At 36.4% G+C, this 25,178-nt stretch overlaps 3 protein-coding genes across 4 annotated transcripts; all 3 read left to right on the top strand.

The window, feature by feature from the left end:
* Window positions 1-3,772: 3,772 nt before the first annotated feature.
* LOC104759763 (protein PHLOEM UNLOADING MODULATOR) lies at window positions 3,773-5,670 on the top strand. Its single transcript, XM_010482649.2, has 4 exons — window positions 3,773-4,190; window positions 4,364-4,761; window positions 4,843-5,036; window positions 5,126-5,670. The coding sequence occupies exons 1-4, from the start codon at window positions 3,844-3,846 to the stop codon at window positions 5,519-5,521; spliced, it is 1,335 nt and encodes a 444-aa protein (XP_010480951.2). The 5' UTR covers window positions 3,773-3,843; the 3' UTR covers window positions 5,522-5,670.
* Window positions 5,671-8,828: 3,158 nt separating this feature from the next.
* Window positions 8,829-10,492, top strand: LOC104757914 (thioredoxin Y2, chloroplastic). Its single transcript, XM_010480703.3, has 3 exons — window positions 8,829-9,914; window positions 10,033-10,210; window positions 10,304-10,492. The coding sequence occupies exons 1-3, from the start codon at window positions 9,820-9,822 to the stop codon at window positions 10,367-10,369; spliced, it is 339 nt and encodes a 112-aa protein (XP_010479005.1). The 5' UTR covers window positions 8,829-9,819; the 3' UTR covers window positions 10,370-10,492.
* A 12,018-nt stretch (window positions 10,493-22,510) lies between these two features.
* LOC104757913 (protein SET DOMAIN GROUP 41-like) lies at window positions 22,511-24,913 on the top strand. 2 transcript variants are annotated; one of them, XM_087496291.1, is made up of 4 exons: window positions 22,511-23,383; window positions 23,464-23,568; window positions 23,652-23,750; window positions 23,965-24,913. In XM_087496291.1, the coding sequence occupies exons 1-4, from the start codon at window positions 22,688-22,690 to the stop codon at window positions 24,784-24,786; spliced, it is 1,722 nt and encodes a 573-aa protein (XP_087352417.1). In that variant the 5' UTR covers window positions 22,511-22,687; the 3' UTR covers window positions 24,787-24,913. The 2 variants fall into 2 exon arrangements, with proteins under 2 accessions (XP_087352417.1, XP_087352418.1); XM_087496292.1 differs by having other exon boundaries at window positions 22,577-23,387; window positions 23,474-23,568.
* The last annotated feature ends 265 nt before the right edge of the window (window positions 24,914-25,178 follow it).

The following is a 25,178-nucleotide window of genomic DNA, read 5'->3' as shown; positions in this document are numbered from 1 at the left end:
TACAAATAGCTTTCTTAAATTTCTTCTTAGTATTTTTCACTATTAAAGAATTCTTATATGTTATGATAGAAATATATAATTATAATTTTATATTTATGTAATCTCTATTCATATTTTATTTTAATGTTTTACTTTGCTGTATTTTTTTTCATTTCATTTTTGGTTTATATTATTGTAAATTATTATTTTGAATAATAAAAGTACTACAAATGAGTGAATTAATTTATGAATTAACTTTAGATTTTATGTTCCTTTAATAATGTAGATTAATGTGTAAAAAATAAAAATAAGAAGTGATGAGGCGGAAGAAGGAGAAGAGAGAAAAGCCAGCTTCATATATATAGATTGATCAATGAAATATATATATATATATATATATATATATATATAATAACTAAAAGGACATTGCTAAAATGTTAAGATATTTTTGTAGGATATCTTTTATGAATATAATCTTGAGAGGAATGAGTGCCATTTGTGAGAAATACACTAAGATAATGTTAGTTGAATACAAAAATTTATAGAATTTACAAACTTATGTGAGATTTGAGATATGAGGGTTATTGAGATGTGTATCTTTCTTTTTATAGAAAAATTTGGAGTTAGAAGCCTATTATAAATTGATTATTTAATTGGATAGTTAATGCACTAATCCTTATATCAATTTATATCTATAAGAAGTTACATAAGCTATATGAGAGTTACAAAATGCAATAAATGCATATTAATATATTTTAATATTTATTATGTTTCTAATTGTTATTATTCATTACAATACTAATAATATTATGGAAATTACAAAAGTGTCAACATATAATAGAAGTAAATAATTTCAATAAAATGAAATTTAGTACCTTAAAGATGAATAATATTATTAATATGAGAGTTGCAAAAGATGTGATAGGATATGAAATTTACTAAAATATGCAAGAAGGTTCACCAAAAAATACATTTATTAGTTTTTTGAGTATTATTAGTTTCAGTTAATATAACTATAAATATAACTATAAAAATATTATAGGAATTTCAAGAAAACAAATTATAATCTTATATATATTTATATATACATTTGTGTCTTTAAAAGATATATATTTTAGTTATTTCTCTCTAAATATTTATAATCAACTATATATATATATATATTTAAATATATTTTAGTATGTTTTTGTTAGATTCAAATTAAAAAATAATGTAATAATCATATTATGCTAATTATTTTTATTAAAGTTATAAAAAATAAAAAATAAAATCGTTATTTTGGAAAATACTGATACACTAACATCAATAGTGTGAATATCTTATTATATAAAGTTTGGTTCTCAAAGTTAGTAACTCACCAGATCGTGACACGTGTCAAATATACTTCTAATACGTTGACATGTGTGAAAAAATTATTAATTTTGTAAAACAGCTAATTAAAATAGTAACATAAAACATTATTATTTAAAACAGCTAATTAAGATAATAACATTAAATCTACATAAAATTTACATCTTTATATCTATAAAAAAATTTCCCTGAATCAAAAAGAAAAATTAACAAAACTAATATAATTTTCCATTCTACGCTAATTATATTTTATGTGTTTTCTCAATTGGCTTTTGACATGTATAAACAAAAAAATAATTCATTAAGCATGTATATTATTATTAATCAAGAAATAGTGAATAACAAATCTTAAAAAAATAACAAAAGTTATGTCAAAAGAATTATTATTTTTGAAACTTAATAGGAACAACTAATTAAGAAAATAACATTATATCTACATAAAATTTATATGTTTATATCAAAAAGTTTTAATCTTTGATTTTTTTAATATAATTTTGCTAATCTATTTTGGGTCTTTTATTCGTGCGAGTTCTTCAATGGAAGCTATCAGATGCAATGAAATGGAATCAAAGTATATAAAGCTTGCTAAATTAATTGACGATGGAGACACTGATGGAGGTTCCAAAAGTAAATCTACATATAGTAGCGTTATAAGTTTCAAAGATTTGTCGGTGGTTGATGTATTTGGTCAAAATCTAGAATTTTATCTTCTGGATAATGTCAATGATTCCGGTACTGAAACAAGAGCTGCTTGAACGAGTAATTGAGAAGCGATTTTTTAATTTGGGAAGTTGGAATGGTAAACCGTTATAAAATTGGTTTCAAACCTGATTTATGTGGTTTTCTATCAAATTGACGATGGAGACACTGATGGAGGTTCCAAAAGTAAATCTACAGTTAGTAGCGTTATAAGTTTCAAAGATTTGTCGGTGGTTGATGTATTTAGTCAAAATCTAGAATTTTATCTTCTGGATAATGTCAATGATTTCGGGACTGACACAAGAGCTGCTTGACCGAGTAATTGAGAAGCGATTTTTTAATTTGGGAAGTTGGAACGGTAAACCGTTATAAAATTGTTTCAAACCTGATTTATGTGGTTTTCTATCAAATTTGGTTCATAAACCGTTTAAATCCAAGTATATAAAGAAATATATGAGAACTTTTGATTCAGGTAGAATAAGTTGAAAACTTACGATTCAAGAATAATTGAGATAAGGTCATATTTCTAAGTAATTTTGGTACAATGTGATACTTCTGAGGAGTAATTAAGGCATCGATCCTTAACGTGATTATGACATATATCATGTTTTGGATTGTTTATAAAGTTTATTTTTTGTATATCTGAATTATCTAAGGCTTTATATATACCATCATGATTATAATATTCAAATTTTTATTTTTATGCTATATTAACTTTCTTTCAATTTCTCAACTTTGATTAGCTTGGTCATAAAATCATTGTAATAGAGTAGATAATTTTCACCAGTTGTTCATCCAAAATATCTTTGGAGTAAAAAAAAATCATGGTTAAGGAAATTATGTCAGAAAACAATTTTAGTAATTATAACAATTATAATATTGCAAAGCAACATAAAATTTGTTTAATTTGTTTAAAAACATTTTATAGGTGGTGATAAAAAGCATACTTTAACAATATAATAATTTAGGGTTTAAGAGCATATTTTAATGGTGAAACATACAGTAAAATTGTACGTGGTTACTACATTATATGTTGTTTTGATGAATTATTTGCATGTAAAATATTTTGTAATAAGTTGTGAAATGTTTTTAAAATTTGAAAATAATAATATGTGTAATGATGAGTATTTGGCGAAAGTTTTGGTGGGATATAATTTAGCTTTAGATTATTGTAATAATTGTTATAATATAATAAAAATATAAATAAGTGTATAAAGGTAAATACAAATATGATTTTGGTGGAGTATAATTTAGCTTTAGATTATTGTAATAATTATTATAATATATTAAAAATCAAAAAATATAAATAATTGTATGAAGGTAAATGCAAATATGATTTTTTTCTAACTAAAATTATTTATATATTTACTTCAAAAATAAATTTCTTTTATATCTTTTAAAAATTGTTTAGGATTTAAGATTTATTCTTTTCAACGATTTTAATACCTGCACATTATGCGGGGCCTTATCTAGTAATAAGAAAACCGTAGATTGATGAAATGGTAACATTAAAAATACCAACATTCATATCCAAGTTTATAACCACAAATTAGCATAAACAAAATTTAAAAAAAACATGTTAAATCCCTACTAAAAGAGAAAAAAATGTATTAATTAACGGGTATTTAAAACATAATCACTACATGTAAATAAAAATAGAGTAATAATAACATTAAAACCTCTCTCATAAAGTTACAAAAAATGGAGGGAGTAATTATTAGTTTAACTGTAACAAAACACAAATGATTAGTTTAAGACTTTAGTTAATTAAATTCCCGTGTTTGTTGCAAATTTCAGACAAAACCTTTCCTTATTATGTCTTTTGTCCGTGTTCGACCTCCAACCGCCAAATCCGGCACGATGCGGCTACCATCCGCCACTCAGATGACCGGAGGTGGACTTGGGATCGCCGCTATGTCATACGTGGCAATCGATTACATGCGTTACGTGTCACCGGTTTGGCATTCTCGTCTTATGCCAGTTCTTTGGTCGGTTCTTGCTCTCGCCGTCGTGACTCGTGTTCTGTTCTACAAGCACTGGTCTAAAGAGCTACGAGCGGCTATTCCTTTCCTTGGTTCAATCGTGTTCATGCTCTGTGCTCTTCTCTTTGAAGCTCTTTGTGTTCGCTCTGTTACTGCTGTTCTTGGCTTAGATTGGCACCGGTAAAGATTTTAGATCTGTTCCAAATTAGTTCAAAGATTGTGTCTTTGACTTTAAATTAGAACAGAGTTAACATTTTTAAGCTACTTTGATCTGATTCTTGAACTCTTCTTAGTCTTCTTTACTTCGCATCTTTTGATTTGAGTATTGATAAAAATGGTTTTGTCTTTGATAGGGATACGCCTCCACTTCCTGATACAGGCCAATGGTTCTTACTTGCATTAAACGAGAGCCTTCCCGAGACAATTGTGGAAATCTTGAGAGCTCATATCATTGGATTGCATCATTTTCTTATGTTGTTTGTAATGTTGGGTTTCTCGGTAGTGTTCGACTCAGTGAAAGCTCCAGGTTTAGGATTAGGTGCGAGATTCATGTTTACGATGGGTGTGGGACGTCTTTTAAGAGCTATAACTTTCGTATCGACTATCTTACCTTCAGCTCGACCTTGGTGTGCTTCAGCTCGGTTTAACAATGTACCTTCTCAGCCTCATCGTTGGGCTCAGAAATATTATGTGCCCTATGCTAATGACCCTGCTGCTATACGGAAGCTCCTCCATTGGGATGCAGCTTATGGTAACATATAGTCTTGCTTTACTTATACTACTTAGGCCTTTATTGGTTACTGATTGATTAGTTCTGTTTTCATTTTAACAGCTGATCCAGGAAGATATATTGGTGATTACAGAGCTGATTGGGGCTCAATGAGTTTCCTCAGTGAGTTCTTGAGGCCTAGTTACTCGGAAGGGTCTTCTTGGTTTGCTCTACTAAAGAAAGCTGGAGGTGGTTGTAATGACCTCTTGTATAGTGGTCACATGCTTGTAGCTGTCTTAACCGCTATGGCTTGGACGGTATATTCATTTTCTTTCACTTGTTGGCTAATGTATTTTTTGTTAGACAGATTTCATATGTAACGCTTGTCGTAAATCTATCAACACAGGAGGCTTATGGAGGTTTCTCTTCGGCAATGATATGGTTGTTCGTGGCTCACAGCGCGCAGAGAGAAATACGAGAGCGCCACCATTACACGGTAGACTGCATCGTGGCGATTTACGTTGGCATCCTTCTCTGGAAAATGACGGGTTTCATCTGGTCAGACAAAAAGAAAACGAAGCAGACACAACTAGAGAAGATTCAGAACAGGCTAATCCACGCAGCAAAGGATTCGGACATGGAAGCTGTAAGGAGACTTGTTGAGGACATGGAGGTTAGCTCTGGGGAAGAGAAGCAGAGTAAAGCCGTCTCGAACCGGACAATGACTGTGTTTGCGTGTGCGACAGTGATCACAACACTTACTATAGTGATTCTGGCGTTGACTTTGACAAGCGACGGCTAAAAGAGAGTTGAACTAAGAAGGATAGTTATATTTCCACGTTTTTCTACAATCTTGTTTTCTCTGTTTATCGTTTACAAGTGTCATTAAAAATTTTGTGCTACTACTTTCTTGGCATTTTGGTTTTTAATGATCAGAGACTTTTTTTTTTTTTTTTTGACCTCAAAAACACCATACTTTTATTACTCAGGTTCGAATAGGTTGGTTTCTAACGCCAACCACGGAGTTAACATGGGAAAACAGAGTACCTCATGCCCGAGCACCCTTTGCAAGGCGGTCAGCACGGATGTTTATAGTTCTAGGAATATGCGAAATAGAAAACACAAAAAACTTATCCCAAAAACTAAAAAAATTATCTAATTCCGTGGAAAAGTTTGGCCACTCATCAAACTCCTCGATAAGTTTTGGGATACTCGCACAATCTGTTTCAAAATGAACTGAAACCAAACCCTGTTAAAGTACCGATTCCATCGCCCATAGCAGAGCCTCCAGTTCCGCATGTAACACCGAAAGGAAACGCCTCAAACATTTCAGACCAAACCGCACCGTGGAGCTGTGTACGACAAATCCCAGTCCCGTGAAATGATCTTTGTCCTCCCAAGAAGCATCTACTTGGCACTTGCACTCCCCTAACAGCAGCCGTTCTTCACTCGCATCCTCCTGTGTAAAAGACTCTGTCTCTTCATTAAATTAAATTTAAGTGTATTAGGAAAAAGTTGCTACAATACCAAAATAATTGTATAAACAAATATCATAGTATAAAAATTAAATTAACGTTTGTAATTAATACGACAGAAGAAAACCTAAAGATTATTTTTTTCTTTTTTTGCCGAACAAAGAAAAGAGATTTACAAGGTTTAACTTAAACTTATTTGCGTTACATTAATATCTTGAGACTTCAAAGTCGAAACAAGATGGCGAAGATGTTTCTTCCAAAGGATCTGGTGAAGGAGATCCTATATAGGGTTTCGGTGACATCTCTTAGAAGATTTGATTAACTTGCAAAACGTGGAACACTTTATCCAACGATTTGAGCTTTTCAGAGAAGCACCTTGTTCAAGCAAAGGTAGCAGCGGGAAGAAAAAGGGAGTTTATCGTGGTAATGGTGATGGATTTTAGGGTTTCTCTAAGTGTCAATCTTCACAACAACGTTGAATCACGTATAAAGCATGAATGTCAAGTTTGTTAAATTTGAGTTTATCTCGGGCTCCTTCAAACTTCTGATGTGGGACTTGAATTGTATTCCAATAATCTCTCTTTCAAACCAAAGACCACACGCCTCCCACCAAAACCTCTTTCAAAGACCACGTCTCCCACCAAAACTTGAACCTTGGGCTCTAATACCATGTTAAATTTGGGTTTATCTTGGGTTTCCAACTAAAACCAATTGGCAATTAGTGGAATGATCCTAACCCTTTATATATTAATGATAGTCCCTTCAAACTTCGGATGTGGGACTTAGATTGTATCCCAACAAAGTTATTAGCTTAGACGGTTCAAATCAAATCGATATACTTCAAATCTTTCATTGCGACGGTTTATTGTTGTGCGTTATGAAAGAAAGACTAGGCTCGTAGTTTGGAACTTGTATCGTGGGAAAACCCAGTGGATCACCATACATAATGACCATAGAGAGAATATGTTGTATGCTCTCGGATACGAGAAGATCAGCAAATTGTGCCGCAACTACAAAATCTTGCGAGTAGTTGCCTTCAATTTTCCCTTTCTTTTTGACTACAACTTTAACTCTAGTTCGTAAAGGGTTCTTGATATCTCTCAAAATTGGTATTTAAGAGTACAGTTAGATCACAATCTTGGTGTCTCTCTCAAGGGTAATACGTACTAGATTGCTTCAGACTTGTTAGAAGCATGTACTGTGTTCTTATTGTGTTTTGATTTCACAAGAGAGAGGTTTGCACAACATATCCCTCTCCCGTTTCAGCGTCTTTATAATCATGTTGTGGCTCTACCTAGTGTAAGAGAAGAGAAACTTGCTGTGTGGATGAAGCTTTGGGACACACAACAAATGGAGATATGGATTATGAATAAGATTGAGCCTAACGTTCTGTGCGGGAGCAGCAAGTTCTGCTTGGCAGTGAATGTGAGCTTTCTCGCTGCCTTTCAGGTTCCAACTGCGAGTTTCTTCGTTGACGAAGAGAAGAAATTGTTGTGGTTTTAGACAAGCACAAAAAAGGTTTAATGAAGAATTCTCGCAATGTAGCTTGTATCCTTGGAGTGGATGGATCCTTCGAAGAAGTGGAACTTGGTGAGTCTTCATACCAATATGAAATATTGTTTCCCACTTGTTTGCTCGTATGTTCCAAGTTTACTTTACTAAATTTTAACTTTTTCATGTTTTTTTTTTTTGAATAAAATGTAAAAGTTTATTTGAAAAAAAAAAACATTTTTACATCGAGCACAGCAGATTGTTAATCTTGCTCAAAAAATAAAGTGTGCTAAACCTTTTAAACTATCTTGATGCAAACCATATTAGCAAACAACCATGTCGGCTATTGTTACATTCTTTCCAAATTGAGTGAACTGTGAGTTGGAAAACATATCTCAACAAGAAAAGGCATTAATTAATTAATGAGAGACTTATTCGTGAGGAGCTTAAGCAGATCGTCCCAGTTCGTTGAGTATTGCCAAGATACAAGTAACTTACCAACTAAACCCGACCAAATCTCCGCTGAGTATTGGCAAATGAAGAATTGTGACACCTAGGTTTGCGGAGAGGTTTGAAAGAATTGAGTTGGCCACCTATGTCACTATAGTGCACTTATGTTTTTGGTCAAATGTTCTGAAAAAACTCTACAGTTAAGGTTGCTTATGCTGGAATAGTTTTAGTATGGGCGACTTTCGAGGAAGTGATTGTCGGAACTATGCAAGTGAGAAAAAAACACAGGAAAAGATAATGGTGATTTATAGGATCAGTAAACAAGTCTTTAAAGTCTCTTAGATGTATCAAACCGACCGTCAAATATGGATGGACCCACGGACTAGAAGTGAACGTGAAGCCCACTAAAAAAGGTGGCGGTCGGAGCATTATAAGTGGTATCAGAACTAAACCGAGATGAAGACGTTACAAGGACTTGATAATATATATATATATTTTTTTGACCTACTCACAACCGCAAACGCTTGTGAGAAAGAATTATAAAACGATTTTTATGATTGGTACCAACCGCTGACAACTATAACAGCCCGTAAATGCAGCGGGATAACCGTTCAGTTTATCGAATCAAACCGCAAACTGATCAGTTCACTCTTATTAGAGCACAAAACCATTAACCGTTCAATTTTTCAAATCAAACTGCAAACTGATCATCAGGTCACTCTAATATCAGGTCACTCTAATAGAGAGAACAAAACAATTTTCGGATCAAACCGCAAACTGATCGGTTCAGTCCTATTTATCCGACCGGTTAACTGAACCCCTAAATATATTTGTCTCGTCGTCTTCTGACTTTCTCCTTACAAATCAGATTTGTTATCCAAATCGAAAATGTCACAGTTTCTCTAATTTCACCGAAGCTCCTTCTTCAATGGCGATTTCTCTCCCCACCGCCTTTGCCTCTCCTCGTTTCTCACCGGAATCTTCTAACTCCGCTTCACCTTCATCGACGCTATCTTCTCTCTCATTTCTGCGCTTACCTGCTCAGATTCGCCGGTTCAAGAGTGTTCAATCACCGTCTTCGTCGTCGTCGACTCGCTTCCCTTCACTCGCTCTGAGCTCTCCATTCACTCGAATCGATGAATCTATCTTTCTATTTCCTTGTAGAACTGTCCTGTGATTTTCGGAACGAATTCAATTTTGTTCTTCATGTTTTGGTTTCTGAAGATTTAACCATGAACCAGCAGTAGCTTCATGGTGTTTGTGTGTGTTTTCATATTATTCATTGTTTATATCTAATGATAGAATCAGTAATGTTTAGTTTACATAATGTAACACTGAGATTGATTCCAATTGAAACAAAGAAGGAGAGTGTAATACTTTAATTTAATGTTGTATTAGTCAGAATATACAACATTAGAGACTTGGTTCCAACACATTCTGAATGAATAGCTTCATGGTGTTAGTTAGATGTTCTGTGTAATCTTAAGGAAGAATCAGTATTTGTAATTAGACAATGAGCATTGTGAAAGTGTTTGTCATTATATCTGTTAGTGGATTGTTCTGATGTAAATGTTGTTTACTTCTAATTCTAGTACAAGTATGGCTAAACTTGTTCATCTGTTTTTTTTCTTTTGTTTTTCTGTAAGAGTGTTCATATTGACCAACTTTGTGGCGCGATGGTTTGATGCAGGTTAGAGCAAAGAAGCAAACTTTCAACTCTTTCGATGATTTGTTGCAGAACGCTGACAAACCTTTACTAGTAGACTTCTATGCCACATGGTAAGTTATGTTCCGTTCCAATCAATTTGTTAACATATCAATATGTCTCTGTAAGTTTCATGTTTGGTTCTCTCATATGGTGGTTACAGAGTTGTGTTTTTGTTTTTGTTTTTGGCAGGTGTGGTCCATGTCAGCTTATGGTACCTATACTTAATGAAGTGAGTGAAACTCTGAAAGATAAGATTGCAGTCGTGAAAATTGATACTGAGAAGTACCCAAGTCTTGCTAACAAATACCAGATTGAGGCTTTACCCACATTCATCTTATTCAAAGATGGAAAACTCTGGGACCGTTTCGTAAGTTTTTCAACACCAACCAGAGTAGAAAGAGTTGGTTTGTTTAAACATTCCTAACTTTCCATGACATGTTTGCTTTTGGTGTTCTGGCAGGAGGGTGCGTTGCCAGCGAACCAACTCGTTCAACGTATTGAGAATTCTTTGCAAGTGAAGCAATAGATATGAGAAACCAAGAAACCTTTATTCATCTATGAACACTCTCCCTTGTGACAGTAGCCCTTGTCAATTGTTGCTAGGTACATAGTCAATCTATTCATATATGGTATCAGAAATTTTTCTTAATTAAGAGGTAAACTCCTCATGAAATGCGGCTACCAGCTGTGTTCAGTTTGTTAAAACGAACCAAAATAATCAATTCATAAACTGAACCATATCGTAAACTAGTCGTATTAGCGAATTTGGTTTTCTATATCTCAAAACTTGTCCTGGGTAAAATAGCTGAACCGAAAGCACCGAACCAAAAAAAAGAAACTGACCGGAAACTGATGAGCTAACCGAATGGAGACTAAACTTGAGAATTAGAAGAACCGAAACCGGAACCGAACCGAACCGATATAAACCAAGAACTGAATAGATATCTGAATTATCCCATATATATATATATATATTAATTATATATATATATTAATTATAAATAAAATAGATATAACATAATTACCAAAATGACAATTTAAATCAAAGAATAAAACCGGCAGATATCTACAAATATTAACTTTAGACCAAAATATCAAATTTAAATATAGTCCTTTAGTTATAATTTTTTTTTTTTTTTGTCCATGGCGACGGCAACGACGACTAGGGTTTCTCTTTAAGGGTTTGAAACGGCGATTCTCATTCTTAATCCTTGAGACTCTAGTTTTCATTCCGTAATTAGATCTCTTCCTATTACGGTTCATTAGGTCCCTTTGAGCTCATATGTCTTTTTCTCGCTCTTCTGTTGGTGACTGTTGGGAGATTGTTTAGATCTGCCTAGAGGTGCGGTGCGAAAGATAGATCTATTGTCTTCCTATGTTGGTTCAGTCTTCAGTATTGTTATTGTGAACTTCTGGGATTACAAGGATGAATAGACCTAGGAAAAATAAAGAGCTCTCACTGATGGAGGAGCTAAGTGAGCGAAATTTACTCCAAGAGGGGGAATTAGTGGAAGTTCCAGATTTGGAGAATAAGGATTTGATAGATGAGAACTCGATGAGGGTTATCGTAAGATGCTTGAATCCTTCAGCTCATAAGGTTAGAGGACTAGTCAAAGCCCTCCCTCCAATATGGGGTCTTGATGATAGAGTCAAAGGGCGAGGGGTCGGTGACAACAAAGTTCAGTTTATTTTTGAATCGGAGGGAGATTTATACCACATGTTGTTCCGGGGACCCTGGTTTGTCAATGGCTGGATCGTATCTCTGGACCAGTGGAAGCCTAACCCAGGTCCGGACTTTCTCAATCGAATCCTCTTCTGGGTTCGCATCAGGAACATTCCTATTCATCTCCTAAAGAAGCAAGCGGTTGAAAGTATTATCGAGCCAAAAGGTCAGATAGAAGCTGTCGAGCTACAAGCAAAAAAAACTCTTCATCCTTGGAGTATGTTCGGGCCCGTGCTTGGTTTAAAGCCGATGAGCCATTGGAATTTGTTAAACAGGTTAAATTCTCATCCGGGGAGGTAATCAAAGTGGAATTGGAATATGAGAAATTGCTGAAAGTGTGTTTCTCGTGTATGAGACTTACTCATGATCAGAACTCCTGTCCGATGGAACTAGCACAGAGATCTGCTCAGAAAAGAGGTCTCAAGAAGGATCAGACCAAATATATTAGTCGCTCAAAAAGAAAGGAAAAGAGTGTGATTTTTGAGGAAGATAAAGAACAGCAACATACATCTAGAAGGTCCAATCAGAGCAATCTGAGCCTCCTTCCGAGAGGAAACAGGTCCATGATCGTCTTCAATGGCCTAAGAAATCTAATCAAGGAAACAGATCAAGACCAGTGCAGGAGTGGCGCCCAAAGGATTTGGTGGTTGGAAGCGATGAGCAAGGAAATATCAAGGGAGATTGTTCTAAAAGCTCTGGTGAATCTACATACACCCCTTCGAAGAGAAGGAGATTGAGTAATAGTGGAGGAAGACAAGCCAAAAAAAACTAGAATTGAAGAAGCAGAGATTCCGGATCCATCTCCCTCCGTTTTTGAAAGGCTTGGCTCCAAAGGTGATCCTCCAGCAGCTCCCAATCAGAGAGGCTCATCAGGGGATAAAAAGAAAGCTTCTCCGTCTGTCTTCGAAAGGTTAAGCTCCCAAGCCTCAAGCTATAGCACGAGAATGGAAGCCACTTTCTCTCAAACTGATCATTCTGCTCCAGTAGCAGCTTGTTTTACGAATCATTCTGCTTCTATAGCAGCAAAGACTCCCGTGGGTAAACGTGGAACAAACTTGGAAGAAGGGTTGATGATTAATTCCAACCCTTCGAGATCAATATGAGAATATTGAGCTGGAACTGTCATGGGGTGGGGAATACCCCTACAGTTCGACACCTAAGGGAAATACGAGGTCGGTATTTCCTGGAGTTTACATTCCTCTGTGAGACCAAGAAAAAACGTGATTATTTGGAGAATGTTGTTAATCACTTAGGCTATTTTGATCTTCATACTGTGGAACCTATTGGAAAAAGTGGAGGATTGACTTTAATGTGGAAGGATTCGATTTCAGTGAAGATTCTACAATCAGATAAAAGGATGATTGATACCTCTGTTTCATGGCAAGGAAAAGAATTTTATCTAACATGTGTTTATGGAGAGCCAGTTCATAGTGAAAGGGGTGTTCTGTGGGAGAGGCTGTCTCTTATTTGAGTTAACAGAAGGGGTTCTTGGTTACTAACCGGAGACTTCAACGAGCTGATTGATCCATCGGAGAAACTGGGAGGCCCCATCCGTAAAGATGCATCTTGTGAGGAATTTAGGCAAATGCTCTTAACATGTGGTGTGTGGGAAATTCAGCATAAGGGTTATCAATATTCCTGGTATGGTAATAGAAAAGATGAGGTAGTGCAATGTCGTTTGGATAGAACTGTAGCCAATCAGTTCTGGATGGACCTTTTCCCTCAAGCTCAAGCGGTCTATTTAAAAAATGTCAGTTCTGACCATAGCCCTCTTATAACATGCATGATGGGAGAACATTCTAGGCAATGGGCAGGGTTTAAATATGATCAGCGCTGGAAATCAAGAGAGGGGTTCAATGAGCTTATATCAGACTTCTGGAAAAAAGAAAGAGGTAACTCTCAAAGCTCAATGATGACAAAGCTTGCAGACTGTAGACGGGCTATCTCTAGATGGAAGAGAGACAATCAGCCTAATGCAGCATAAAGGATTCAAGATCTCCACAGTCAAATATATTTTATTACAAGACAGAATCCTTTTCAACGGGAGGAACTTACCAGACTCAAACAGGCCCTTCATCGAGAATACCAGAACGAAGAACAGTATTGGAAGGACAAGAGTAGAGTTATTTGGCTTAATAATGGGGATCGAAATACTAAGTTCTTCCATGCGGCAACCAAAAATAGGCGAGCTCAGAATAGAACTCGTAGTCTGGTAGATGATGATGGGAAGGAATGGTTTGCGGATAATGACTTGGGAAAACTGGCTGAAAATTACTTCCGTCTGTTATTCACATCAGAGGATGTTGGACTCCAAATAGGTGATAAGATTGGTGAAGGAAATATGATCTCCCAGCTTCAAAATGATCAACTTCTGCAACCGGTATCTATGGAGGAAGTCAAGAATGTAGTTTTTAGTGTTAATCTGAATAAGAGTCCTGGTCCTGATGGTTTGACAGGACACTTTTATCAGTAATACTGGGATGTTTTGAGTGATCAGATTCTGGAGATGGTCAGGGATTTCTTTAATATAGGAAGCATAGACAAGGAGATGAACAAAACCAACATCTGCCTGATTCCTAAGAATAAGCTTGCAGAGTATCGACCAATAAGTCTGAGCAATGTTGTCTACAAAGTTATTGCAAAAGTATTGGCTAATAGACTTAAGAGAGTGCTCCCTGATGTGGTGTCGGATACTCAAGCTGCTTTTATACAGGGTAGGCTCATCTCAGACAATGTATTGGTGGCGCATGAGCTTCTCCATGCTCTTAACTCTAATGACAAGTGTTCCGAGGAGTTCATTGCCATCAAGATAGACATCTTTAAGGCGTTTGACAGAGTTGAATGGTCGTTCCTGAAAGAAGCACTCATGATACTGGGATTCTCAGACAAATGGATTTCAGTCATAATGAGTTGTGTGGAGTCACTTGATTACCAAGTTCTAATAAATGGTAATCCCTATGGTGAGATTATTCCGACGAGGGGACTCAGGCAAGGCGATCCACTTTCACCTTACCTCTTTGTCCTGTGTACGGAAATGCTTGTGCGAATGCTTCAAAGAATGGAGAAAGAAGGTCGCAAGAGGGGCTCCAACAATGTCTCATCTTCTTTTCGCTGATGATAGTATCTTCTATTGCCAGCATAAGGAGGAGGAGCTTCAATGTTTAATGGGTGTCCTAGAAGGATACAGCTTAGCTTCAGGACAACAGATTAACTATCAGAAATCTAGTATCTACTTTGGGAGATAGGTACCGGAAGATAGAAGACCTTGGGTTAAGATTTTCACTGGGATTAATGAGGAAGGAGGACGGCTTCTATTTTGGTCTACCTGAAGCTTTTGGGGGGTCAAAGGTCTCAATCTTGGGCACTTAAAAGATCGACTACAACAAAAGGTTTTCGGTTGGCAGTCTAACTTTCTGACTTCAGGAGGTAAAGAGATTCTGTTGAAAGCTGTAGCAATGGCATTGCCAACCTATACGATGACATGTTTTAAACTTCCCAAAGCGATATGTCAACAATTGGTTTCGCTAATGGCTGACTTCTGGTGGACAAATAAGCAAAATTCTAAAGGAATGAATTGGAAGTCTTGGGATAGCTAAGCATACCTAAACATCAAGGTGGTTTGGGATTTAAGGACATTGAGGCTTTCAATGCTGCACTACTTGGGAAGCAGCTCTGGAGAATGCTTACTCGTCCTGAAACACTAATGGCAAGAGTTTTCAAGAGTCGATACTTTAGTAAATCGAATCCTCTTCAAGTCAAACTGGGATCCAGACCATCGTTTGCCTGGCGAAGTATTCATGAAGCACAAGAACTACTACAACAGGGTGCGAGGTGGGTGATAGGAGATGGGAAGTTGATTGACATTTGGAATGATCTTTGGATCAGTTCTAAGCCTGCTCGAATCTTACAAAGACTGAATTACATCCCTATCCAGTTGCAGTCCTCGGTATCTTCTCTAATTCAAGCTAGTGATCTAATGAGTGAGAATAAAAGATCTTGGAGGCAGATAATCAACCCAAGGAAATGACCTTAAGAAGTTGACCAACCAAGCCTCAACACTTTGATCCACCAGGTCTGGAAAGCAGAGGCTAGTCCGAAAGTCCAGCATTTCTTGTGGAAGTGTCTTACTAACTGTGTTTCTGTTGCACGGAATTTGACTTTTCGGCATCCGGCTAGAGATAGTAGTTGTGCTAGGTATTCAAGTGAGGAAGAAACTGTTAATCATCTCTTATTCCAATGCACCTAAGCACGCCAAGTTTGGGCTCTCTCTCCTATTCCACCTCCACCGGATGGTAACTGGAGCAATTCCTTCTATGCAAATATGTTTCATGTCCTAAAAATTAAGACTCTACTTCCCCAATCAAACGACTTAGACTCGGTGATATCGTGGCTGCTTTGGAAGTCTAGAAATGACTTTATCTTTAAAGGGAAGGATTTTAATGCTCAGGAAACGGTGGAAAGAGCTATGGAGGATGCGATGGAATGGAAACAAAGGGAGGATACAAACAATCAAGAGAGTGTTCGAACATCATTGAGAGCAAATGACATGGTGAAATGGCAACCTCCTCCATCCGAGTGGGTCAAATGCAATTCAGATGGAGCTTGGAATGGAGAGAGTAATCCTTGAGGTTTAGGATGGGTACTTCGGAACCATGAGGGAGCAGTCTTATGGGCGGGAGCTCAAGCTATTCGGAAAGCCTCAACAGTTCTAGAGACTGAGCTAGTGGCTTTGCGACAAGCGATTCTGTCAATGATCCGACTGAGCTATAACAAAGTAATCTTTGAGTTGGATTCATTGGGGGCAGTTAACTTAGTTAATGCTGAAGACCTTTGGCCAGCCTACGCACCCATGCTTCAGGATATAAAAATGTTGTTACTTAGTTTCAAAGAGTGCAAAATCATATATGCAACCAGAGTTTGTAATGGCGTGGCAGATAGAATGGCGAAGGAATCTCTTTCTCTACATAATTATGATCCTAAGTTTTATTCTATTGTGCCAGATTGGATTAAATCTCTTGTAAGAGTGGATAAACCAAGTGGATACTGATACAGTAAAACCTTTATAAATTAATAATGTTGGAACTGCAGAATTTTATTAATTTATAGAGGTTTTATTTTATCAATAAATTTATAAAGAGATTGTCCATATTTGGTAAATTTTTTAAAAAAAGTTTTTAAAAATAAGATCTAATTGTTATAGATAATATTTTTATATAATCAATTACAAGAAAAATAACAATTCTCATGTTTTGAAGAGAAAACTAAAAGTTTTTGATATAGTAAAAATATTAGAAATGAGGTTTAACAAAAATTAATGTTCATATATATACATATACGTTGATAATTTTATATAATTATTAATTTATACTATTGTTGGGACTATATATTTATAAAGGATTTTCAAAAATAAATTTATTTTATTATATTATCGAATTATGTCCAAAATTATACTGGTCCTAACTTGGAACCGGAGAAATTTATTAATTTACAGAGAGTATTAATTTACCGAATATTAATTTATAGAGGTTTGATTGTATTTGGTTAATGAAAGTTGATGTTGAGCGAAAAAAAAAAAAAAAATCTAACCCCTTAGTTTAAATCTCTCTAGCCCCTTTTCCTCCAATTTCATTCTCAAAAACCCCTACTTATTCTCACTACCCCTATCTTTTCCAATATTATCAAAATCCTTCTTTACCCTTCTTATATCATATAATAAATTTGAATCTTAAAAGAAAAATAAAATAAATAACCAATAACTAAAACTCTCTCTCCTCTCTCATCTGTCAAAATTCAAATAAAACGGTTCATCCTATTGTTGAGCTCCTCTCTCGTTCTTGAAAGGATTTTGAATCCTCCTCCCTCTTTTCTTCTTCTTCTTCATCCACCATTAACACTCACTTGAAGGTAGTTTTTAGTCTCTCTTATTGTCTAAATTTCCTTGATATAACATTGTTTAATGAAATTGTTGTGGAATCTCAATTTGGATTGAAAAAATTGTAGATTTGTAAATTTATTTGGTCTTTATGTTTGTTAAGGTTAGTAGACTTGTTTTCTTAGTGGATTAAGGTCTTGCGTTGGTTATTATGATTGAGAAAGGTTGAATTTGAGATTGAATGCCAGATTTTGTAAAAAAAATTTGGGGATTTCAGATTTGGGACAACTGGGACCATTGGGTACAACTATGTAGGAAATTAAGGATCCAAAAATTTGGTGCAACTGAGACAAATGGGTACAACTATGTTTATGAACTGCAACTAAAAAATGGAAATTGACTGTTTTCTTTCTCTTTCTTTTTCAGGTGACAATGCCAAAGACTTCAATCATAGGCTTTCATTATGATAGATACTATTCAAGTATCGGAGAAGATGTACAATGGATTTCAAGAGAAGATAAGGAAGTGTATTATTTTCTTATGAAGACATCATCTAGTGATGTATCATATGCTAAGTTGGTTGAGAAGATATGCAGCAAGATAAGGGTAAATGAGGCTATGAAAAATCTGAGAGTTAGTTACTTTCCCTTCTCATTCCCAAACTATAAGGGAATACCAAATTATATTCGAGATGATGAAGATGTTGTGTGTTATTTAAAGGATGTGTCTAAAGAAGGGTTTAGAATTGTTTTGCATGTCGAAGTTACCAATAATGAAGAACAAAATCAGGGGATCGATGAAAATGAGGGGTTTGATCAAGTTTTGATAAAGGATTTGGCAACAAGAAATCTTCCAAATAATGAAGAGATTGCTCTAATTGGCGGAGTGAATGATAGTGGTGGAGCGAATGATAGTGGTGGAGCGAATAAAGAGATTACTCTAATTGATGGAGCGAATAAAGAGATTGCTCTAGTTGGTGGAACGAATGGTAGTGGTAGTGGTGGTATCGTAGATATGTACGTAAGAGAACCATCACTACAAAATCTGGTGGTGGTCGAGAATGAAGATAGAGATGTAGAAGGAAACCAGTCTGGACCTCTTTTATGGGAAGATGGTCTTGATTTTACGATAGGCCAATAATTTGGAAGCAAAAAAGCAATACAAAGTTTAATTGAAAAGGCTGGACATAAGAATTGTTTTGAGTTTGTTACAAAGAAGTCGGAGCCGTTGAGATATGTGGCAAAATGTTCTGAAGCACATAATGGTTGCAATTGGTACATAAGAGCTGCAAGGAGTGATAAGTCTAAGCCTTTTTCTATAAGAACTCATAGAAATATTCATACATGCTCTCGGTCAAGAACAAGTACAGGGCGAATTAGAAGGAAAGGTACACCAAATATGGTTGCTTCTTTATTGGCTGAAACGGTTAATCTTGCCTCCGGATTATGATGTTAAAGAAGGAAGAAGACAAGAAAAAAGATATGCATCTGTTGGAGAAGATAGAGACAAAGGAGGTAAGAAGAAGTCGAAGAAGTCGAAGGTTGGACAATGATGGTGACCAAAATTGATTTCTGATTGCTTTATTGTTCTGTTTCTGATTGAGTTGTCCTGTCTTGGTACAACTAAGTACAACCGGTACAACTATAGTCTATTACCAAAATACAAAATTAAACTAGAAAACTTAGAACCAAAATATAAAAATTTGGTCTTTTAAGGTTACTTTGTATGTAACAACCACAAAATTTTAACATAATCCACTTCACATGTAAAAACAAATCTAAACCATAGAAATCCAAATTCTTCAATAAACAACCTTAGTATTTTAAAGTTTCTTTCTATATAATGACCACAAATTATGAGAATAAAAAAATAATGGTGATTTCAAACATTTATATACAAGATGACATAGGGATTCTATTCTAATTATGTAATATCATAAGTACAACTAGAAAAAATTGATCTAGAGTGAAGAACAACTAATTTTTGTGGTTTTTAGAACAAAGAACAACTATGTTAATTTAAGTACAACTGTGTACAACTAGACAACTATATGAATGTTTTTACGGTGCAAACAATTAATTTTTGTACATGTGATGTTCTTTGACGGCGCCAGGTGTCACAATGTAGACTTTTGACGGCGCAAAAGGACAAAATATCAGTTGTAACAAATATGTAGTTGTACTTAACTTTACTCAGTTGTACCAAAATAATAGTAAAAAAAACAAAAAAAAAAACCCAAGAACATAGTTGTCCCTAGAAACACCAGTTGTACCTAAAATCAGTTGCATAATAAACACAAAACAAAATAAACCAAGAACATAGTTGTCCATAGAAACACCAGTTGTACCTAAAATCAGTTGCATAATAAAGGATACACAAAAGACAAGTTTGATATCCAGACAAGTTTTCAAAACTACACAAACAAATATCACTTCTTCATTTTTTTCGCAGCCGTGAAAGGAGTAGTGATGAACTTTGACGGACGGAGCTTCCTCTTCTCTCTCGGAGCTTCATGTTCTCCTTCACCATCACCAGCTGGCTCACCTTGTCCTTCTTTTCCTCTTTCTTCTCCTTCTCCTTCTTCCCCAACTCCTTCTTTTGCTATTTCTTCTCCTTCTCCTTCTTTTTCTATTCCTTCTTCTTCTCCTTCACCATCACCAGCTAGCTCACCTTGTCCTTCTTTTCCTCCTTCTTCCCCTTCTCCTTCTTCCCCAACTCCTTCTTTAGCTATTTCTTCTCCTCCTTCTTTTTCTATTCCTTCTTCTTCTCCTTCACCATCACCAGCTGGCTCACCTTGTCCTTCTTTTCCTCCTTCTTCTCCTTCACCATCACCTTTTCTGATGGTTCGAGCTTCTATAACATATCCAGCGTACTAGCAATCTGACACCTTGATGAAATCTTGCCATGATCTCCATAGACGCTTGGATCACTAAAATATAACTTTGGTTCAATAGGTTGAGTGTCCTCCTCCGTATCCATCTTTGTTTCCTGAAATACAAACACAATTTTACAAAGAAATTAAGTGTCACAGCATAGTTGTACCTAGTTGTAATATGTTGTACTAAACAAAATAAATTACCTCCTGGTCAGAGACATGTCTCGGATGGATAGGTGATGAATTCACTGGACCAGATTTGCCTACTTGATCTTCCCCGACATCATCCACTACATTTTCACCAACTTTATCTCCCACGACATCATCCACTACATTTTCACCTGCTATCTCCAATTGCTTTATTCTTTCGGATCTTCTAATACCACTTCTTACATTAGATCCTCCTCCTCTGGTTTTAACCATTTGGATTGGTACCTAAAACAAGAAATTTATATCAAACTTTGAAAATCAGTCTCATTATCTACATAAACTCACACAATCCAAACACAAAAAAAAACGGATCCAAAAGAAACTCAAACTCTCACAATCTCATTATCGAAAGCAAAGAGATAAAAACTCACACAAAAACAAACTCAAACTCACACAATCCGAACATAAACACAAACACAAACTCAAACTCACACAATCTCACAACCTCAATCCGAACACAACCTCACATAAACGGTCTCATTATCTATCTACACTCAAACTCACAACACATTTCACGAAATCATTTCAAAAACACACTTCCCAAACTCAGAACTCACAAAATTCATATCCTTTTCACACAATCCAGAGAACTAGACCCAACAACTAGTCGATCAAAGCAAAGAAATAAAGAGAATGGCTTACAATGATTGGCAGCTGAGAGGAATCGAACGGCGAATTCCGATTTCTCACACCGAATTTTGATTCTCACGGCGGATTTCTCCAAAGAGAAGAAGAAAGGGGATTGAGAGAAACGGATGACAAAAAAGAGAAGAAGAAGACGAAAGAGTATCAAGAGGAGAAGAGAAGAATAAGATGAAACGAGATTAACCCTCCTCTGCAACTGTCGACTCGAGTCGGAGGAGAAGAAATACGAGAAGGAAAAAAAAAAGAATAAAGAAATTAGGGTTTGGTTATGGATTTGGAGATTTAAGATCCAAAATAGATATGGCATATATGGGTATACCATATCTAGATCCAAAATTAGGTTGGGTCTGTAAATATGGAAGAAATCTTAAATTTATTTGTCTTTTACTAATTATCTAAATAAAAATAAAATTTTAAATATAATTTTTAATTAAATGGTTAATTGTTGGAGTTTCTCTCTCTTCTCTCTCAATTTTTCAGAGAGAGAAACTTCCATCGGGTTCTCTTTGCCGACGTCTTGTTTGCCCCGGCAAAGTAACCGGCTTCAGTCCGACCAACACCGGCTTCTTATGTGTGTGTTTGGGTCGGATTTTGTTTCCGTCATCGACCGTTTTCTTTAACGGTGATGGACGGCTCTGCTTCCGGCATGAGTTGGCCTCCTCGGCGATTTCATGTCCGGCTTTGACTCCGGCATGCGTTGGCCTCCTCGGCGATGTCATGTCCGGCTCTGCTTCCGGCATGCGTTGGTCTTCTCGGCAACGTTATGGTCGGTGAACGGTGGTTAATTCTGTTTTAAGTTCTTTTGTTTTTTTGTTGTTGTGTTTCTTGTTGGGATGAATACTCTCTGCAATTCTTGAGTTGCAGATCCTTGGGTTTAATAGTTTAGGGTGTAGATCTACTTTCTTGAAGATTGAAGTTTTCTTATTTAAGAAGAAGATTAAGAATTTAGCTATAGGTGGAGTCATATTCTCAGCAATTAGAACTCGCCTTTTCCTGTGGGTGTAGATCGAGAGTCCCTTGTTGTTTGCCGACGATTTCGACCGGATTTGAAAGTTTTCCGGCGACTCTTCCTGCTGCCGGCGACCGGAGACTCCAGCCTCTTCGACTTAGCACGTGTCATCTTCCATGTTCCTCTTGTGCCGCGTGTCTGGTGATTCACGATACACTTCAATCTTCATGGAAGGGTTTACAATCTGGGCTTGGGTTTTTAATATTTGTTTTTTGGCTTATTAGGCTTTTATTTTTTAGTCTACCTGTAGGACTTTGACTTTGTCTGTAATTTTGGCTGGTTAATTTTAGCCTTATAACATAAATAAAAACAGTTGTGAAAAAAAAAAAATACAACTTTTAATTAGGGGGTGAAATAGAATAGAATTGGAGGAGAAGGGATCAGAGAGATTTAAATCCTTTGAAACTTCGAATTTATATATAAACTGTATAGTATCAATCTGATCGATATTCAAAAATATAAATAGCAGAGTAAAACCGGCAAATATCAAACCGGTGATATACGGCGGAGATGGAGATACTCGCGGCGGAGGACATCGACATCGGGAAAGATTTGATCCCGCCACTCTCTCCTCTCGCTTCCTCTCTCTACGACTCCTTCCTCTACTCTCACTGCTCTTCCTGTTTCTCTCTTCTCCCCCAATCTCCGCCGCACCCTCACTACTGCTCCGCCGCCTGCTCCCTCACCGATTCTCCCCTCGATTTCCCACAATTCCCGCAGGAGATATCCCCAATTCTCCCCTCCGATATCCGTACAGCTCTCCGTCTTCTCAATTCCACCGTCGTCGTCACTTCCTCGTCGCCGCACCGTCTTAATGGCCTTCTCACGAATCACCACCGTCTCATGTCTGATCCTTCCCTCTCCGTCGCTATCCAGAACGCCGCCAGTTTCATAGCCACCGTTCTGAGGTCTAACCGGGAAAACACAGAGCTGGAACTGGAAGAAGCAGCCATATGCTCTGTGCTAACAAACGCCGTTGAGGTGCAAGATAGCACAGGGCTTGCTCTTGGAATCGCTCTTTATGATTCAAGATTCTCTTGGATTAACCATAGCTGCTCTCCAAACTCTTGCTACCGTTTCGTCAACACCATAACGACGTCGTATCAGGATGATCTTGCCTTTGCTAAAACCATTCCTCACATCATCACCAACACAGAAACATCGTCCAACTTAGAATCCAAGGCTTTTTGCTCCTTGCAAGAACAAGTTGGTACTAGTTTCATGTAAAAACTCGTAATTTGATATGTCTGTGGATGTATCTCCATTTTAATGTTAAGTTTTTGCAGGGGAGAACAGTGGGGTATGGACCAAAGGTGATTGTTAGAAGTATTAAGAGGATCAAGAGTGGTGAAGAGATCACTGTATCGTATATGGACCTTCTTCAACCCACGGTTTGTTCTTTAGTGGAATCATCACTCTCTAGATTGGTAGATTGTTTATCTGCCTAAAACTGTATTCCTTTCTTTATCATTAGGGATTGAGGCAGTCAGATTTGTGGTCGAAATATCGGTTTATGTGTAACTGTGGACGATGTGTGGCATCACCTCCGGCTTATGTGGACTCTGTTTTAGAGGTATTAATCACTTGTGCATACAGAACATGTTGGAAAAAATAACTCTTTTAACAAAGTTTCAGCTTATTAGTATGTTTTGTATAGATTGGCCAACAATTTGACAATCTCTTTGCACTTCATGTTGCATGTCTTTTAGTTTGAGTTTGAGTAATTGGGAGTTTATTTAAGAAGGGTTCTTAAGATAGCTAAATATATATATGATGCATTCATCCAGGGGGTACTTGCGTTGGAGCCTGAAAAAACAACTGTTGGTCACTTTCATGGAACCACAAACACAGATGAAGCAGCGGGAAAGATGTCTGATCATATCCAAGGAGCCATAGATGATTTTCTATCAGACAACATAAATCGTAAAACATGTTGTGAAAATATTGAAAGTGTGCTGCATCACGGCATCCAAATCAGAGCAGATTCATCGCAGCCTCATCATCTGTGGTTACATCCGTGTCACCACGTTGCTTTGAATGCTTACATTACTCTGGCTACTGCCTACAAAATCCGTTCCATTGATTCTGAAACTGACATGGGCAAGGCTTTTGACATGAGCAGGATAAGTGCAGCCTACTCTTTCTTCCTTGCTTGTGCTTCTCACCATCTCTTTTCGGCAGAACCTTCTTTTGTTATATCTGCCACAAGTTTCTGGAAAAATGCTGGAGAATCCTTGTTAGATCTGGCCTTGAAGTTCTCTGTGGAATCATCTGTAGAAACTACATACAAATGCACCAAATGTCTTATGCTTGAAACCCCAAATTCACACAGAGACATCAGAGAAAAGTCTAGGCAGATTCTGAGTTGTGTCACAGACATCTCACAAGTCGTGTGGAGTTTCCTCACTCGCGGTTGCCCTTACCTGAAAAAGTTTAGGAGTCCACTTGATATCAGCTTTGCAACGACCAATTATGAGAGAGAAGAATCGAATGAGGATCAAATGGTAAACGTTATCTTACTCTCTTTTCACTGTTTACTATACGCAGACCTTCTGACTGATTTATGTTACGGTCAGAAGTCACAGTGGGTGTCTCGATGCCTAGTGTGACATGCCGTTTGCTTGAGTTGAGATATTGGTATTTAAATTTATGTTATCTGTTAGTTTGATCCAAGGAAATATGTACTCACAGCAAAACTGGCCGTATACATGAATGCCAAAATCATTTTTTTCTCTATTGTTTGTTATATTGGTTAAATTTTCTGAAATGAGTTTTGATTACTTTAAGGTCCCTTAAACGCTTTCTGTTTGTCCCCACGAGTTCAAAGCAAATCAATGTATTGTGGCAATGATCTAAAGGATTTGGCTTGGCTGTTGTTTGTTGACACTTACTGTGTCTTTTTTTTTTTTTGAATCAAGCTTAAAACGCTGACCTTGCTGTATAGGTGTGCCATCCACTTAGAAGAAAAAATCCATGTAACATATTTTACTAATAAGACATA

This window comes from Camelina sativa, chromosome 17 (assembly GCF_030686135.1).
Source record: "Camelina sativa cultivar CO46 ecotype springtype chromosome 17, ASM3068613v1".
In the NCBI taxonomy this organism is placed as follows: Eukaryota; Viridiplantae; Streptophyta; class Magnoliopsida; order Brassicales; family Brassicaceae; genus Camelina; species Camelina sativa.
This window is presented reverse-complemented; position numbering and strand designations above follow the sequence as displayed.